Here is a 19345-nt window from a genome sequence, read left to right as displayed (position 1 = left end):
TCGGGCCCAGGTTCCCCGAGGCCTGAGGCCGCAGCACTGTCGCCATCTGGGATTGGTTGCAGCTCCTAATGTGAATACACCAGACTCCTCTGTTAAATTATGAGATTTTAGACATTTCCTTGGTAAATGTTGGTGATTAACCCACGTTGTCAGGATTATTAAATCTTTTTAACTGATCTGCAGTTCGTCACGGTTCGGTTTGATGACAAACACATTTTTCCTGGTTATGACATCACGAGTCGTGCTAGTGGAACACTACAATAACAATAAGTCCATTATGCAGGGCCATATTCAGGCACTTTATTTGAATTCGTAATTGAATGTTTCTAATATTTTGTCCATGAGTGCAATAATTGTGTACCCTCTCATAGACTGACAGGGAAATGTCCTTCACTAAATCACTAAATTATCAGGGGAAAAATATTTATAAATCACTGAAGAGAAAATGTTATTTAACGATTGACATTTATTATTTTATCTTTTGAATCATTTAAGGCTTTACATCACTTTAACTTTTTCTTTTTATGACGAAATGATGGATGTATTTGTTATATTTATATAAAAAAATGTTGAGAGAACAATTAATATTTTCACTGTTGACGATCGACGATGCCCCTTTAAGAGATAATTTGAATAACAATAACCTTAAAGAAAGTGACCCCAAAACAGAGACACTGTCCACAGATGTCCAGCTGTTCCTGGGACTGAACAGAGAAAATACCTGAGGACAGTGTAATGGGAAAATACATTTGCTCATACATAACATGTGCTTCACAAATTACAATTACTCATATATCACACATACAGCTTAAACAAGCTCATAAGTGAACATATGTTAACTGAAACTGCAACTGACAGGAAACTCACAGTTTGTAACCTATGCACACATTTCTAAGAGCAGAAGAAGAAGTTGGGCACCCCTGTAAATTTTCATGATTTTCCTTTATAAATCATTGGTTGTTTGAATCAGAAATTTCAGTTAAATATATCATATAGGAGACAAACACAGTAATATTTGAGAAGTGAAATAAAGTTTATATGATTAACAGAAAGTGTGCAAGAATTATTTAAACAAAATTAGGCATGTGCATAAGTTTAGAAGTTTTGTGCATTCTCCTTTTGCAGAAATAACAGCCTCTAAACTCTTCCTATAGCTTCCAATTAGAGTCTGGATTCTGGCGGAAGGTATTTTGGACCATTTTTCTTTACAAAACATCTCCAGTTCAGTCAGGTTTGATGGTTTTCGAGCATGGACAGCTTTAAATCACACCACAAATGTTCAATTGAAACTATTGAGTTCTGAGGACTGAGATGGCCATTCCAGAACTTTGTATTTGTTCCTCTGCATGAATTTGTGAGTAGATTTTGAGCAGTGAAGTCGTTGTCTTGTTGAAAGATCCAGCCCCGGCACAACTTCAACTTTGTTACTGAATCCTGGACATTGTTCTCCAGAATCTGCTGGTATTGAGTGTGTTGTGGAAATATCTCTGCTGCTGGTGAAGAATGAAATAGAGGAATTCTGCCAGCCGATAAGGTTTTATTTTCATTGCAAGGAAAAGGTCAATCTTCACAGGAGTGATCCTTGCAAGAGAAAGACCCAGAGCAAAGTGAACACTCCACATTTATGTCTGAGCAGCTCCCCCATCGCATTCCTCCAATAGACAAAGTCTCTACCTTCAGACGGTGCTTTCACACCACTTTGTCTACTGTAGGCATTGGGGACACAATTAGGGATGCATCGATTAATCGGCCAGCGATCGGAATCGGCCGATTTTCACGTGATCGGCCGAAATCGGTGACCGGCCGATCAGTCAGAATATTCCGATTTTAATAAGCCGATCAAATGCACCCGCATCGCGCAGCATCAGCAACAAACATGATCGCGGCTACACTCACATGTAGTAGAGTGTAGGACTGGGAGGTATACCGGTACACACTGAATACCTTTTTTCCGTTATGATATGAATTTTTTATATACGGCCGTGCTGGTGTATTTGATTACACAACATCCGCGCACCCGCAGCTCTGTGGCGGTGCTGCGGGTGCGCGGATGTTGTCTGCTTAGCGAGTGAGCGCTCTGCATGTAAACGTTTCATTAATGTTTATATATTTGTTTCAATCACTTGCACAAAACCTTTGATCAGCATTTGTTTGTTTGTCATTTAAACCTGTGTGCGCAGAGAGAGAGAGGCATTGTTGGCACGGGGCGGGAGAGAGAGAGAGAGACACACACAGAGAGAGAGAGAGAGAGAGAGAGAGAGAGAGAGAGAGAGAGAGAGAGAGAGAGAGAGAGAGAGAGAGAGAGAGAGAGAGGTCATTTACTTATTTGCGTGTAGGTACTATGTTGTGAAATAATATGTTTAAACTTAAATAAACTACACATACAGGTAGTGATTCGTTTTTGTATTTTTAGTTGGATATTGGATGTGAACAACATGGTTACATAACACTGCACTTTTAAGATGTGTGAGAATATTCCACAGCATTATTTAGTTCTATTTTATAGTGGTAATCTGTTCAAAAAGTCACACTTTAAGATATTATGTTCCATGGTAGCATGTTCAAATGTATCATGACAATTGCTTTTGTATTTTTATATATACTTCTATTTTATAGTGATTAGTTTTGTATTTTTAGTAGGATATTGGATGTGAACTGATTGTATTTCTATGTTAAAATGTTCTATTAAAGAGAAAAGATGCAAAAATATATATCTTTCTGTATGCTGAAAAGTGGTTTAAAAAATTGAAATCGGCAGGTCTAACTTCTTGAAAAATCGGAAATCGGAATCGGCCCCAAAAATGGCAATCGGTGCATCCCTAGACACAATACACAAAGTACTTGGTATTCTGTACTGGGTGGGTATCAGTGTTGGACAAATGTAGCTCTGAGACAGAGAAATTTAATTTTACCATTACAAGTGGAATCCATGTGACCCTCAACTTTAACAAGATTTCCAGTCCCTGCACTGGCCACACAGCCCCACAGCATGATGGAACTGCCACCAAATTTTACTGTAGGTAGCAAGTGTTTTTCTTGGAATGCTGTGTTCTTTTTCCACCATGCATAACGCCCCTTGTTTTGCCCAAATAACTCTGTTTTAGTTTCATCAGTCCACAGCACCTTATTTCAAAATGAAGCTGACTTGTCCAAATGTGCTTTAGCATACCTCAAGCGACTCTGTTTGTGGCAGGTGCAGAGAAAAGGCTTTTTCTGCATTACTCTTCCATACAGCATCTCCTTGTGTAAAGTGCGCTGAATAGTTGAACGATGCACAGTGACACCATCTGCAGCAAGATGATGTTGTAGGTCTTTGGAGCTGGTCTGTGGGTTGACTGTGACTGTTCTCACCATCCTTACCCTCTGCTTATTTGAGATTTGTCTTGGTCTGCCACTTCAGGTCTTAAGTAGAACTGTGCCTGTGGTCTTCACATTCCTCACAGTTGAAACTGAGAGCTTAAATCTCTGAGATAGCTTTCTGTATCCTTCCCCTAAACCATGATATTTAACAATCACTGTTTTCAGGTCAATTGAGAGTTGTTTTGAGGCTCCCATGTTGCCACTCTTAAGAGAAGATGCAAAGAGGAGAAACACTTACAATTGGCCTCCTTAAATACCCTTTCTCATGATTGGACTCACCTGTGTATGGAGGTCAAGGGTCACTGAGGTTACCAAACCAATTTTGAGTTCTAATAATTCGTGCTAAAGGTGTTGAAATCAATAAAATGAGTGTGAATGAAGGCGACTAAACGCACATGCCTAATTTTATTTAAATAATTCTTGCACACTTTCTGTAAATCATATAAGTTTCACTTTTCAAATATCACTGTATTTTTTTCTCCTATGATATATTTAACTGAAATTTCTTATCCAAACAACCAATGATTTATGAAGGAAAATCATGAAAATTTACAGTTGCACAGATAGGTGTTGAGCCCCAGCTGGTCCAGTTTGTGAATGAGCTGCTGGGGGATGATGGTATTGAATGCCGAGCTGAAGTCTCTGCAACAGCATTCTGACGTATTCTGCACGAGACACTGCGGAGGAACCCTAACCCTAACCCAACAAACAATAATAATAATAATAATAATTATGGTTATTAATTTCATAATTATAGAATGTGATGAAAATGTCAAACAGAGTGTAGACAGACAGGTGGACACAAAAACTTGACAAAGAAACAAAAACAATGATGTAAAAAGTTTTGAAAAAGAGAAAAGTTTCTGTTTTTTATTTACTCTTTATTTATGTTTGACTTCAATAAAGAAACAGTGTGTGTGTGTTTGCAAGAGAGAGAGAGTGTGTGTGTGTGTGTGCGTGCGTGCGTGCGTGCGTGTATAAGGCATAGAATGTGTGTGGGATCAATAAATAAATAAATAAATACACAGATGATTCACAATACTACAGCAGTATGGGCAAATATAGAGCTGTTACAGTGCTCGCATTCATGCTACGTTAACAGTGTCAGAGGCATGATCCAATCATGTGTGAGGGGCGGGGCTTATTCAGCAGAAGTTATTTTGCAGCAGCCCCCACACACACACAAACTGTTATAATTTAATCCTTTATTTATGAAATTGTTTTTAATTTTAATTGAGTTTAATCTTAAACATGAAAATAACTAAAGCTACAATCAAGCTAATGCTAACAGAGTGTGAGAGAGAGTGTGTACGTGTCTGTGTCAGTGTGTGTGTGTGTGTGTGTCTGTCCCCAGGTATTACTAATGTTGTGGGGACCCAAATGTGTGTGTGTGTGTGTGTGTGTGTGTGTGTGTGTGTGTGTGTGTGTGTGTGTGTGTGTGTGTGTGTGTGTGTGTGTGTGTGTGTGTGTGTGTGTGTGTGTGTGTGTGTGTGTGTGTGTGTGTGTGTGTGTGTGTGTGTGTGTGTGCGCAGCCTCAGGTTAGGGTTATCCTGTCGTTGGCACTGATGTCTGGACTACAACTCCCAGGATGCAGCAGGTTTGAAGATTCAGTCCTGGAAGAGACAAAAGTCTGTTCTTAATGTTATCACATTTTTGATGAGGTAAGCATGAAAATGGCCACCAGGGCGAGCATCACGTGGCTAATTCAATGAGAAGCTAAGCACAGCAAAGTCATGCTAATTAGCATGTTGGTTTAGCACAGCCTGTAGCATGATGACGCCATGCACCCATCAGCCAATCAGCATCCAGCTCCTGACAGGTGATGTTACCTGTGGTGACACTAACGAATCACACGTTTCTTTGTGGACGACAACTCGTGTGACACAAAGTTCAGGATGTTCTCGCTTCGCTTCACTTAGCGCTGCCGCCAGAGCCTTTAACACACACACACACCAGGGTTAACCTGGGTCACACCAGACCTGACCCGGATCAAGATGGTCAACCCAGGTCAGTCCAATTCCTGGTGTGGAACACTTTAATGAACACACAGACAACAACGGAACGACGTTTGGAACAGCTGACGTTTGGAACAGCCGACTTTAGAACAGCTGACGTTTGGAACAGCTGACGTTTGGAACAGCTGACGTTTGGAACAACAGACTTTAGAACAGCTGACGTTTAGAACAGCTGACGTTTGGAACAGCTGACGTTTGGAACAGCAGACTTTAGAACAGCGGACGTTTGGAACAGCTGACGTTTAGAACAGCGGACATTTAGAACAGCAGCCTTTAGAACAGCAGAGGTTTGGAAAAGCTGACGTTTAGAACAGCTGACGTTTGGAACAGCTGACGTTTGGAACAACAGACTTTAGAACAGCTGACGTTTAGAACAGCTGACGTTTGGAACAGCAGACTTTAGAACAGCGGACGTTTGGAACAGCTGACGTTTAGAACAGCAGACATTTAGAACAGCTGACGTTTGGAACAGCAGACTTTAGAACAGCTGACGTTTGGAACAGCTGACGTTTGGAACAACAGACTTTAGAACGGCTGACGTTTAGAACAGCTGACGTTTGGAACAGCAGACTTTAGAACAGCTGACGTTTGGAACAGCTGACGTTTAGAACAGCTGACGTTTGGAACAGCAGACTTTGGAACAGCTGACGTTTGGAACAGCTGACGTTTAGAACAGCAGATGTTTAGAACAGCTGATGTTTAGAACAGCTGACGTTTGGAACAGCTGACGTTTGGAACAACAGACTTTAGAACAGCTGACGTTTGGAACAGCTGACGTTTGGAACAGCAGACTTTAGAACAGCGGACGTTTGGAACAGCTGACGTTTAGAACAGCTGACGTTTAGAACAACAGACTTTAGAACAGCAGACGTTTGGAACAGCTGACGTTTAGAACAGCTGACGTTTGGAACAGCTGACGTTTGGAACAACAGACTTTAGAACAGCTGACGTTTGGAACAGCAGACTTTAGAACAGCGGACGTTTGGAACAGCTGACGTTTAGAACAGCAGACTTTAGAACAGCAGACGTTTGGAACAGCAGACGTTTGGAACAGCTGACGTTTAGAACAGCTGACGTTTGGAACAGCTGACGTTTGGAACAGCTGACGTTTGGAACAACAGACTTTAGAACAGCTGACGTTTGGAACAGCTGACGTTTGGAACAGCTGACGTTTGGAACAGCTGACGTTTGGAACAGCTGACGTTTGGAACAGCAGACTTTAGAACAGCGGACGTTAGGAACAGCTGACATTTAGAACAGCAGACTTTAGAACAGCTGACGTTTAGAACAGCTGACGGTTGGAACAGCAGACTTTAGAACAGCTGATGTTTGGAACAGCTGACGTTTGGAACAACAGACTTTAGAACGGCTGACGTTTAGAACAGCTGACATTTGGAACAGCAGACTTTAGAACAGCGGACGTTTGGAACAGCTGACGTTTAGAACAGCTGACGTTTAGAACAGCAGACTTTAGAACAGCTGACGTTTGGAACAGCTGACGTTTAGAACAGCTGACGTTTGGAACAGCTGACGTTTAGAACAGCAGATGTTTAGAACAGCTGATGTTTGGAACAGCTGACGTTTGGAACAGCTGACGTTTGGAACAGCTGACGTTTAGAACAGCAGATGTTTAGAACAGCTGACGTTTAGAACAGCTGACGTTTGGAACAGCTGACGTTTGGAACAGCTGATGTTTAGAACAGCTGATGTTTAGAACAGCTGACGTTTGGAACAGCTGACGTTTAGAACAGTGTGTGTGTGTGTGTATCTGTGTGTGTGCCTGTGTATGTGTGAGTGTGTGTGCGCGCGTGTGTGTGTGCGTGTTACCTGGTCTTGATCAATATCCGTGTCTCCAGAAATCACAATTCTTTTCTCAACTCTTGTTTCTGAAATTCCTCCTTTCACCGTCTGAAGAGGAAGACACAGTTGAACATGTTCTCATCAAACATTAATTCATTCACATTCTGCTGTAGCTGAGATAGGCACAGCACCCCACGACCCTTCGGTGGAGGATAAAGCGGTAGATAATGGATGGATGGACATTCTGCTGTTTCTTTCATCACATCACATCACTTATGTGTGGTACCTCTGTGATGTGTGTTACCATGGTCATGTGTGTTACTTCTGTGATGTGTCACCTCAGTGATGTGCGTTACCTCTGTGACGTGTTACCACGGTGATGTGTGTTACCAAGATTATGTGTGTTACCTCTGTGATGCGTGTTACCATGGTGATGTGCATTACCTTGGTGATGTGTGTGGTGGTGCTGGTATTGGCGGTCTCTGTGGTGAATGTTTGTGAACTCAGCAGGAAACCTGTTAGACGATCAGGGTCGATCCAACTCTGAAACATATCAACATTCATATTGATCATTACATCGTTCAATCTATAGGTGTGGCAGAAAACAATAGGTGAAAGTCAGTGGAGTAAAGGTCACTGCGGGAGGAGCCATCTCAGAACTTTTCACTAGGGGAAGGGTCACAGGGTTGACAGGTGACACAGGCATCAGTGTAAGTGGGCTTTACCTCCTGAGATTTAGATTCTTCAGCTTCCCTGTGTTTGGACGGACGGTTGTGTCCACAAGCGAGGCTCTGTGACGAGAGGGGAGGTGTGCGTTCGCTGAAACCACGCCCCTTTTTGTCCTGGGAGTCATCATCTTTAAGGTAACACTGAGCAGCTGGAGTTCTGTTTTCAGGGCTGTTAGCCTCTATGCTAGTTACCTCCTGTTCACCATAACTAGGTGTACATTTAGCAGTAATGCTAAGCTGATTATCATGGTTAATATTGGTGACTGCAGCCTCCATGGCTTCCTCTACAGCTTCCTGAGCTAACACACTGATAATATCATCATCACTATAATCATCATCATCATCATCATCATCATCACCATCATCATCGACCTCAGTCTTTCCCACTATCACACTTGTATCAATTTGGTTAGCAAAGATAACATTAGTGTCATTATCACTGGCCGCTCCCTTTATGACATCACCAGCATGCATCAGGCTTGCTCCGGGCGGAGGGTTGCTAAGGGGCGGGCCCACAACACTTCCTGTTGCTACCTGAGGCTGGTCCACAAGTGGCTGTTCGTGGTCACGTGACTCTGTCATCAGGAAGTTAGTCTCCGAATTCTCAGAAGTCTGAAACATGAAGTGAAGACAAAGACGAATGTCAGGGCAGTGGCCATGATAACTGCGCTTCCTTCCAGATCCCAACGCTTACCCACAATCCCCTTCAGCAGCAACATTAAGAGCAACAGAGAAGACAGACCTTCAGCAGATTGTGTTCTCTCAAAGTTTCTTGTTCTCTGGCCGACTTCAGCAGCGTCTTCAGTTCACGAGACATTTCATCACAAACAGGTTCAGCCTGAAAACAAACAAACAACGGTGAGAGAGACAAGTAAACAAGAGGAGGAGCCTAAACACATACTAAGAGCTGGGCAGTAGCCATGCAGGGGCTAAGCCAAGGGGGTGTGGTTTAACAAAGGTTATTAGTAATTAACTTCAATAATTACTAACCTGGTTACACATCAACATGTTTAACAAGTTAGTAACAAAAGTCTGATCCAACAGATCATGTGATGTTTCCCTGATCGTCACATTACATAAAGAAAACGCACCAAAATTACAAAATAAAAGAGTCATATTTCTTTGTATCATCAGTTTCATGACAATAACAACCATGAAACGAGTGTCACGCCCTCAGCGACCAATCAGAAACCACCACACATAACACATAAACAAAATCAAATGCATACAAAGACAAAATGATTCTGCACCATTTAAATCAGAGAAGTAAAACAGTGTCAAGGAGGACGTGAGGGGAGAAGCTGAGGAAGTTTAAACTGAACACTACAGCTCCAGACTGCCCCCTGCTGGTCTGAATACAGCTCCACACTGCCCGCTGCTGGTCTGAATACAGCTCCACACTGCCTGCTGCTGGTCTGAATACAGCTCCACACTATAGCTCAAACACTGCCCCCTGCTGGACTGACCACAGCAGTGTAGGAGTAAACCATTGAAATGAAGTTGCTAAAAATGTATTTCACCTTTAAACCTGTGGTAATGCTGACCCTGACTCTGACCTCCACCTGACCCTGACTCTGACCTCCACCTGACTGACCTACCCTCCACCTGACTGACCTACCCTCCACCTGACTTCCACCTGACCCTTGTGTGGCAGTTTCTCAGAGCTCAGGTGTTTAGTTTGAACATGGTTAATGTGGGGCTGCTTGTTTCCATGCCAACCAGCAGTCAGCGTACCACTCTGGCCTTAGACGAGGGTGATTTAGGACAGAGAAGAGGAGTCAGAGGGGACATCACAGAGGCTCCTCCTCCTCCAGTCTCACTAATGGCAGCACAGACGCCACGCGGTGGTTCCAGCGGTGAAACTGGTGTCTTCACCTCACAAATTGTCATCAGTGTTCGTCCTGTGATGTCATCAGCAGCGGACAGTGGAGTGACCGGGGCCTGTCTGCCCATCTCGAGACTCATTGTCATGGTAACGTCGAAGCTATTGTCCTGAGATATCATGGAGACGATCTTCCCTGAGGTTGTGTCGTAGCTCCGCCCAACAGTGTAGCACTTCTCTCTGATTGGCTGAGGGGGAGCTTGGTTTATTTTGACCCCACCCTCCTGCAGTGCACAGGTGAGCAACATCAAACACACAAACAGACTAATTAACCAATATCGGGTTAGAGATGGCGACAGATGAGGTCAGTAAGGGTGTGCTCACAGTTCTTTACGTACATAACTTCCTGGTGACTGTGGATCATTTACATTACTTACACAGTCACTTTCTGCCTGCTCACCCTTTCATCAGCGCCCCCATGTGATCAACACACAACTCCAGTCCTCCATGTCTGAAACAACCACCAGACTTGATTTTTTTGGTTTTTGTGTCGCCTTTTTACACCAGACTCACCTCATCTGGGTCCAAGGGTTCAATCATCGGTGATTCGTCCGCCCGACGCAAGGGTGAGGCAGCGAGACGTCTCTCCCACTCCGTCTCCCCTCCTCGTGCTTGTCCTCCCTCTAAGAAGGAGCGCCTCAGAGCACTGATGTCCTGATGTTGAGGATTCTGGACATCCTCTGGACTGTCCAGTGCCTCCTGAGGAAAGGTAAGATGACAGAGGACAGGTGAGGGGACAGAAGACGGACACAAGGACAGAGGAGAGGGAAGGGGTCCAATATCGGCATGAAAATGTTGAGACAGATTTACCAGAGTTTTCAAATCTTCATCCTGGTCAGACTGTCAGAGAGAGACACAGACACAGGTTAGAGAGACAGGTGGGGACAGGTGTTGCGTTCAGCTATTTCTAGTTTGACCACTAGGTGTTGCTGTTAGACAGTGATCGCAACAATAAGGGAGCTGAGGAAGTTGTGTGGGTAGTTGCTGATGCATGATGGTGAAAGACAGAGACAGGTTACCTCAGTAGCAGTCAGGTCTCCGTCCACAGCTGTGTCAGTCAACTCTGTCTAAACAAAGAAGTCAACATGAGGTGAGACACGTGGGACAGGTGAGACGCATGGGACAGGGGATGTGTTACCTTGGTGTCTAGTTTCTGAGGAGTTGGAGGACTCTGCTGAGACACATCCATCACTCTTGTCAGCATCTCATCTTCTTCTGTCACTTCCTGCTCTGCCTCCATCGCCGTCTGAATCACTTCCTGCTCCGCCACCATCGGCGTCTTTATCACTTTCTGCTCAGCCTCCATTGCCGTCTCTATCACTTCCTGCTCTGCCTCCATCGATGTCTCTATCACTTTTTGCTCCACCTCCTCACCTGTGAGACAAAGGATGAACATGTTAGTCTCAGTCAGCTGACTCCTCATGTCTCCTCTGTTTGTTTACCTCGTGTCTTCTCCGTCCTCCTATCAGGTGTCACCGAGGTCATGAGGTCACTGGCGCCAATGGATTTAGACGCAGCGTAAAGTCCTGCTCCCATATCTACACACACAGACACACACACACCACTGTGATGTAGCAACAGTAACCAACGGGGACCACTAAGGTGATGACATCAGCCAGTCCTTCCATCAGTGGGAAAGCACGGCTCAAATCGCCAACACAGTCAGCCAATGAGAGCTCAGCACGCATGCACAACAGCCCAGTCCTGCAGCCAATCAGCTGTCAGATCCAGATTCAGAATCTGATCTCATCCAGGACACATTTCAATCCCAGGTTAAAATAAAGCTACGATGCTAACAAAGCTAACAAACAGGTCGCGTGATCATTAACACATGATTCAGCACTTTGTGTCATTAATGCAGGCGACATTACATGACTCAGCACTTTGTGTCATTAATGCAGGCGACATTACATGACTCAGCACTTTGTGTCATTAATGCAGGCGACATCATATGACTCAGCACTTTGCATCCTTACTGCAGGCAACATCACATGACTCAGCACTTTGTGTCATTATGCAGGCGACATTAACTCAGCACTTGTGTGTTTGTGGGATTATTTTAATAATCCCACAGAGATTAACTATCCCTAACCTCTAACCACAGGAAGTGCAGTCAGACTTGAAGAAGTGGGTGGAGCCTCACTGAGTGGTAGCATCAGCACAAGTGGCAAAAAAGTGATCAGGCAGATCCTTCCAGCCAATCAGAGTGCATCATTTACAGCTGTGGCCAATGACAGAGCAGATCTGATCAGCGGAACAAGCTCTACCTGTGTGAGAACTGCCATTGGCTTTGATGACTGGAGAGCCAATCAGAGAAGGTGTGGGCGTGGTCATCTGGCCTGAGGATTAAAACTCAGTTTCAAGAGAGAACAGATATAAATCACTGAGCTGGATCTGAACCAGGACTGAATCTGATCTGGACCTGAACTAGGACTTAGCTGGATCTGAACCAGGACTGAATCTGAACTGGACCTGAACTAGGACTTAGCTGGATCTGAACCAGGACTGAATATGAATCTGAACTGGACCTAAACCAGAACTGAAACTGTGCTGGACCTAAACCAGGTCTGAATCTGAGCTGGACCTGAACCAGGACTGAATCTGAGCTGGATCTGAACCAGGACAGAATCTGACCTGGACCGAAGCCAGGGCTGAATCTGAACTGGACCTGGACCATCACTGAATCTGAACTGGACCTAAACCCGCATTGAATATGAACTGGACCTAAACCAGGACTGAATCTGAGCTGGACCGAAGCTAGGGCTGAATCTGTACTTGACCTGGACCAGCATTTAATATGAACTGGACCTGAACCAGGACTGAATCTGAGGTGGACCTGAACCACCAGGACGGACTAGTACTGCAATACTGATTGATCACTACTACCGATTGTTACTATGAAAAATAAGTCTACTGGGACCAGTCAGTTGTAAGAGACCAGTATTATGAGTGACAGGATCAGTGGTACTGCATTACTTCAGGTATGGGATCAGGATCTACATGGTGTCGGTACCTCCATCCAGGCTGCGGCTCATCAGGTTCCTCTTGCTGACACATCGGGTAAAATGTGGTGCAGGTCTGGAGATCTGAGCGCTGGCTCTGCGGCTCTGAATCTGAGTCCGACCGCTGTACCGAAACTTTGATCCCAGAGACAGGAACTTTTTAGGGGGTTCCTCTGGAGACACCAGTCTGAGACAAACAAAGAAGGGATTGTCTGATTACATGAGCTTAAAAGCACTGTATGTAAGTGTAGTTGCATGAGGTAGTGAGGGTGAGCCTTCATGTCTCAGGCTGGTTCTCATCACCAGCTCTGTCTGTAAGTACCTCAAACAACCAAACCTGGACAAACCTGAAGTCCCCCTGAAAACAAATGCACTGACCTGAAGAAGGAGTGATGTTCCACACACACTTTCCACAGTCTCTTCGCTGCTCTGTGGTTAAACAGCTTGAAACCAATGGTGGACTCAAACTGGTCAAACTGGAAACAAGAAAATCAGACACATGTTGTCCTCACTAACAGATTACATTTTATAGTCACAGGTGAACATGTTCTGTTGACAGATGATGATGCTTTTAGTTACTTTCTGGATCTTTCTTCCAGCATATTTATACATAAGAGTCCAAGATATTACTTAAGACAGACCATCGGCTCCATGACAACACTGAGATTCACGCTCCGTCTCACACTCAGACTCTGATTGGCTGAAGTCTCAGATTTCTCAGACTCTGATTGGTTCACGTCTCAGATATCTCAGACTCTGATTGGCTGACGTCTCAGATATCTCAGATGTCTCATATCTCAGATATCTCAGACTCTGATTGGCTGACGTCTCTGATGTCTCAGACTCTGATTGGCTGACGTCTCAGATATCTCAGACTCTGATTGGCTGACGTCTCAGATATCTCAGATGTCTCATATCTCAGATATCTCAGACTCTGATTGGCTGAAGTCTCAGATGCCTCAGACTCTGATTGGCTGACGTCTCAGATGCCTCAGACTCTGATTGGCTGACGTCTCAGATGTCTCAGACTCTGATTGGCTGATGTCTCAGATGCCTCAGACTCTGATTGGCTGACGTCTCAGATGTCTCAGACTCTGATTGGCCGACATCTCAGATGTCTCAGACTCTGATTGGCCAACATCATAAATATTTCAGATTCTGATTGGCTGAAGTCGCAGATGCCTCAGACTCTGATTGGCTGACGTCTTAGATATGTCAGACTCTGATTGGCTGACGTCTCAGATGCCTCATACTCGGATTGGCTGATGTCTAAGATATGTCAGACTCTGATTGGCTAATGTCTTAGATATGTCAGACTCTGATTGGCTGATGTCTCAGATGCCTCAGACTCTGATTGGCTGACGTCTTAGATATGTCAGACTGATTGGCTGACGTCCATCTCACCTCTCCAGGTCGAATCTTGACGTAAAAGTTGTTTCTTTTGTACGAAATCTTCAGAATCTTCGGCCATGAGAACCTGTTGATCCTCAGCCTGTCCCTGTAGATGAGCAGACCACTACAGCACACGCCAAGCATAATGGCCACGCCCTCTGAGTCCTATGCACACACACAAACACATTGTCTGAACATTCAGGATAGGAAAACATTTGTGTCCACTTTATTAAGTACACATGAAGAAACCTAAAAAAGTGACCAGTGTAGTTGTGTGTTGCAATTCATCTGCTTCAAAGTTCCTCATTACCAGTGGTTGTTTCAGTTACCGCTGAACCAGTTTGAACTTCACCATGTCACATGACTGAATACAGAGAGACAGAACAGAGAGAGTGTGTGTGTGTGTGTGTGTGTGTGTGTGTGTGTGTGTGTGTGTGTGTGTGTGTGTGTGTGTGTGTGTGTGTGTGTGTGTGTGTGTGTGTGTGTGTGTGTGTGTGTGTGTGTGTGTGTGTGTGTGTAACCTTTGCGTGATGAAGGTCGACTCCGTACATTGACAGTTTCTTGACATTTTCCAGAAAATGCATTTCAGCTTCAGCTGGAGACATTCCTCTGAAAAAACACACTGAACCTTACTACGTTTGCTGACAGTCACGTCACATAATCACATGTCTCATTATCACGTCTCATTATCAAGTCACATGATCACATGTTCTGGAGTTTCCTCTCACATATTTAGAGATCAGGTAAAGTAGGCACTCTAAATTGACCGTGAGTGTGAGAGTGGATGCTTGTTTGTCCCTATAAGTGTCTCTGTGATGGACTGGTGATCTGTCCAAGGTGTGACCCCGCCTTTCACCCTATGTCAGCTGGGATTGGCACCAGCGACCCATGTGACCCTCATGTAGTGATAAAGCAGTAGAAGATGAATGGATGATGAATGGATGGATGGTTGAATGGATAGATGACACATTATCATAACAGGGTAACACATGGCTAAGCGAAAGGGAACTGGGCTTGTAACTACAGTGTTGCTGGTTCAGATTCAGGACAGGTCAAAGGCTGAGGTTCCCTTGAGCCAGGTGCCAATCCAAATAAATAAAATGTGAATATTTGTGTTACCTGTAGTTATGATGCAGCTCCATGATCTTCTCTTCCATCTCTTTACTTTGATTTGGAGCAAAACTCAGTTCACTGATGTAGTTTGATCCACATTCATCTGAAATACATACAGAGACAGACAGGTGGTCAGAGAGTGGTCACATACAATATATTAAATGTCATCTATGTTTATCTGTCATGTTTGTTTAACTTTATAACCTTGTAACCTTATAAATGTGTAACTTTGTAAATCTGTAATTTTGTCGTCAACATCATCGCCTTCATTTTGTAACAAACGTTACCTGGGTCGTAGTCCCCGAGCTCTGACTGGACGGTGTAAGAACCAAGGACAGTGTGAGTAGCAAAGGAACACGGAAGACGACCAGAGATGATGTCCTGTCTGAGCTGGAGACACAGGAAGTACCTGCAGACAGACAGAATGTCAGGCAGACAGGTACCACACCTGTCCAGCCGTGAAGCAGGTGAGTGGACCTACCTGGTGAGGTCTTCAGACAGCTGGGCGGGATCAGGAGGGTAAAACTTGACATTAAAAGAGAAATTCCATGGGACACCTGGGGACACATCACACAGTGTTTGTGATTGATTATTCATTCTTTCATTCATTCATTCATTCATTCATTCATTCATTCATTCATTCATTCATACATTCATCATCTACTGCTCTCAGAGTGAAAGGTGGCAAAACACCTGGATACACAGTAATAATAGATTCAGTCATAATCAGATTATCAGTAATCACATTCAGTCTTAATCAGATTATAAGTAATCATATTCAGTCTTAAAAAAACTCACCTCTGACCTGTTTCTTTATATCCTTCGCTGGATCCAACCAGTTCTACAACAGAGAGACAGACAGGTGAGCAAGCAGACAGGTGAACAGACAGGTGAGTAGGCAGACAGGTGAGCAGACAGACAGGCTGACCTTGTTGTCGTCTGTGTCTCTGAACGACAGAGAAAAATAATCTCTTTCCAGAAGATTCACATGTTCACAGACTTTTTCAAAAAGCTGAAAACCACGAGCTCGTTTCTGGAGAAACAGACAGACAGACAGACAGAATGAAACAGGAAGTCAAAGTATCATTGCCTCCATCTGTCTCACGCTCCACCTGTCTCACCTCTAAAGTACAGGTGAAGGTGGAGCCGTCCAGCAGAGTCACTCTTGTGTTCATTGTCCAGAAGTTGATCGTCCCTCTGGCCGGAGAGCGAGCGATGTTGGATGACAGGTGACTGGTCGAGTCTTCGGCCAATGAGCCGTGGATCTGATTGGCCCCGCCTTCCTCACTCTGAGGACACAGGAAGTGATGCTTGATCATATTAGACATGTCTCATTTCAGAGTCTGGATCCTGTGAAGGGTGCAGCCCAGGGAGGAGGACATGTTTCTGTCCACTCAGGAGGTGACAGATTTCAGTTTGTCACCAAGAGGCTCAACACTGCCCTCCACAGTTTAAAGTCCTGAATCACAGACTGTTGATGTAAGCTCTAATTAATATATATTTACACATATCTGATGTAAAATAAAGTACAGGTTTAAACACAGTTGTAGAACAATGGAGTGTTTTCGTGTCAGTGTATTAGATTTGTGATGAAGTTAATATTATTTTAGTAAATATTTCATGTAATACTCGAGGACATGTGATGTGTCTCACACTGAGAGACAAACTACAGTCCTAAACTGTAATTCACCTGGAATATGATTCTATTTTTGCACAGAAATAAAATAATAATTCAATAATCTGAACAACAAACTCAAATTAAATCATGATTTGATCTTATTTTTATTTTAGAGTTTATTTTATTTTACTTTTTTGCGTTTGTTTGTAATTATCCAGACTTCAGTGAACCTGTTCTGTTGTTTTAATAAAATGTTATAAAAGAAACAAAAAGCCTTTGCCACTGGAGCAGAAGACCTCCCTGTGAACATTTGGTAAGTTAGGACACGCCCACATCAGTGAGTACACGCCCATGTCAATGAGGACACGCCCACATCATTGAGGACACGCCCATGTCAGTGAGGACACGCCCGCGGCACTGTGACGCATTTTGACAACATCCAGATGATGAATCCACACTTCACATGATTATTGTATCATGATCATAAATTCCTTTTCCGTTTTTACCTGTTTAGGTGTAGAGTGGGCGGTGGCTTCAGTAAAAGACTCCGCCTCTTTGGGCTGGGCCTCCTGTGGTTCGCCTGGCTCTGTTGTCATGGCGATTCACCTAACAGTACATAAAACATTTTAATTTAATAAACATTTTTACATATTAATAATAATAATAATAATAATAATAATAATAATAATAATAATAATAATAATAATATGTTAATTCCACTTTGCTCTTTCATTTCGTGATAAGATTGAAATTATAATCTCATTTTGTATGCTTGGACATCTGATATTCTGACCATCCTCATCCACTCATTCTATAATCTAATCTATTCCCTAATCCTCACCCTCTCATCAACATCCAGCCATGACTCCGCAAAAAATAAATGACTCTTTTTGTTATTGAATTTAACACCAGGATTATTATTTAATTATGTATTATACTGAGTGACTGAGTGAAGTGAGTGAGTGACTGAGAGACTGAGTGAAGTGAATGAGTGAACTGAGTGACTGAGTGAAGTGGTGAACTGAATGACTAAGTGAACTGAGTGAATGAGTGACTGAGTGAAGTAGTGAACTGAATGACTGAGTGAACTGAATGACTGGGTGAAGTGGTGAACTGAATGACTGAGTGAACTGAATGACTGAGTGAAGTGGTGAACTGAATGACTGAGTGAAGTGGTGAACTGAATGACTGAGTGAACTGAATGACTGAGTGAAGTGGTGAACTGAATGACTGAGTGAACTGAATGACTGAGTGAATGAGTGAAGTGGTGAACTGAATGACTGAGTGAACTGAATGAGTGAAGTGGTGAACTGAATGACTGAGTGAACTGAATGACTGAGTGAATGAGTGACTGAGTGAAGTGGTGAACTGAATGACTGAGTGACTGAGTGAAGTGGTGAACTGAGTGACTGAGTGATTGAGTGAAGTGAGTGACTGAGTGAACTGAGTGAGTGACTGAGTGAACTGAGTGACTGAGTGAAGTGCTGAACTGAATGAGTGAGTGACTGCGTGAACTGAATGACTGAGTGAACTGAGAGACTGAGTGATTGAGTGAAGTGAGTGACTGAGTGAGTGAACTGAGAGACTGAGTGAACTGAATGACTGAGTGAACTGAGTGAGTGACTGAGTGAACTGAATGACTGATTGAACTGAGCGACTGAGTGAACTGAGAGACTGAGTGAATGAATGAAGTGAGTGAGTGACTGAATGAATGACTGATTGAACTGAGTGAACTGCAGCAGGAAACACCCAGCTGCAGCACACACACACACACACACACACACACAGAGCTGCAGTGTGATGAAGCAGAAATGATGCTCTCGCTCTCTCGCGCGCTCTCTCTCTCGCTCTCTCTCTAATGATCGATAACAATGAAACAAAGTGATCAATCAGTAATCAGTGATCGATCATAACCTTCTGATGATAAACCAAAGCATCATCTTTACCTGTCCTCGTGCGGACGCTCGCCCTCTTCCTCCTGGTGATGGACGCTAAAATCTACGTCATCATAGTGTCTGCGACACCACGCGCTGCGGGGCGATGACGTCATGACGCACGGTGCGACGTCAGCTGTTTGTCATTAACGATTACAACGATCTGCGGCTGCGAGGGGCGGAGCTTACACCGTCACTTAGATGACGTCACGGCTGACGTTATGATTTTTTTGTATAATTTTGTGTTTCAGAGAAAACAAAGTGATGTCAATAAAAATCACTGTTTCATCGTTTCCACGCGTTCACTGTCAACATGTCCACAGCAGCAGCGCCACCTGCTGGTGACGTCACTCGTCACTCATACACACGCACATACATACACACACAAACGTTACTCACCAGTCAGTGTTTATTCAGAAGAAACAGAAAAAAGGAAAAAGTTAAATATTAATATTTGTATATGTATTAAAACAGGTGTAAAGGGACAGTCCGTATGTTTTG

General features: G+C 43.7%; 1 protein-coding gene across 1 annotated transcript; it reads right to left on the bottom strand.

The window, feature by feature from the left end:
- Positions 1–4967: 4967 nt before the first annotated feature.
- Positions 4968–17506, bottom strand: epb41l3a (erythrocyte membrane protein band 4.1-like 3a; the record flags this gene model as incomplete). The annotated part of the gene is made up of 23 exons (XM_083901824.1): positions 4968–4973; positions 5190–5294; positions 7203–7283; positions 7620–7718; positions 7901–8515; positions 8646–8741; positions 10299–10484; positions 10596–10625; positions 10805–10852; positions 10924–11159; positions 11228–11323; positions 12053–12124; positions 12799–12974; positions 13166–13263; positions 14192–14344; positions 14701–14788; positions 15299–15395; positions 15580–15701; positions 15774–15849; positions 16091–16133; positions 16221–16325; positions 16414–16581; positions 17417–17506. 23 exons carry the CDS (start codon positions 17504–17506, stop codon positions 4968–4970), a joined length of 2886 nt encoding a protein of 961 aa, XP_083757950.1.
- Positions 17507–19345: the final 1839 nt, after the last annotated feature.

Source organism: Microchirus variegatus (genome assembly GCF_963457635.1).
Source record: "Microchirus variegatus genome assembly, chromosome: 15".
Lineage (NCBI taxonomy): Eukaryota > Metazoa > Chordata > Actinopteri > Pleuronectiformes > Soleidae > Microchirus > Microchirus variegatus.
Note: the sequence above shows the minus strand (reverse complement) of the source record. Positions and strands in the feature narration are given on the sequence as shown.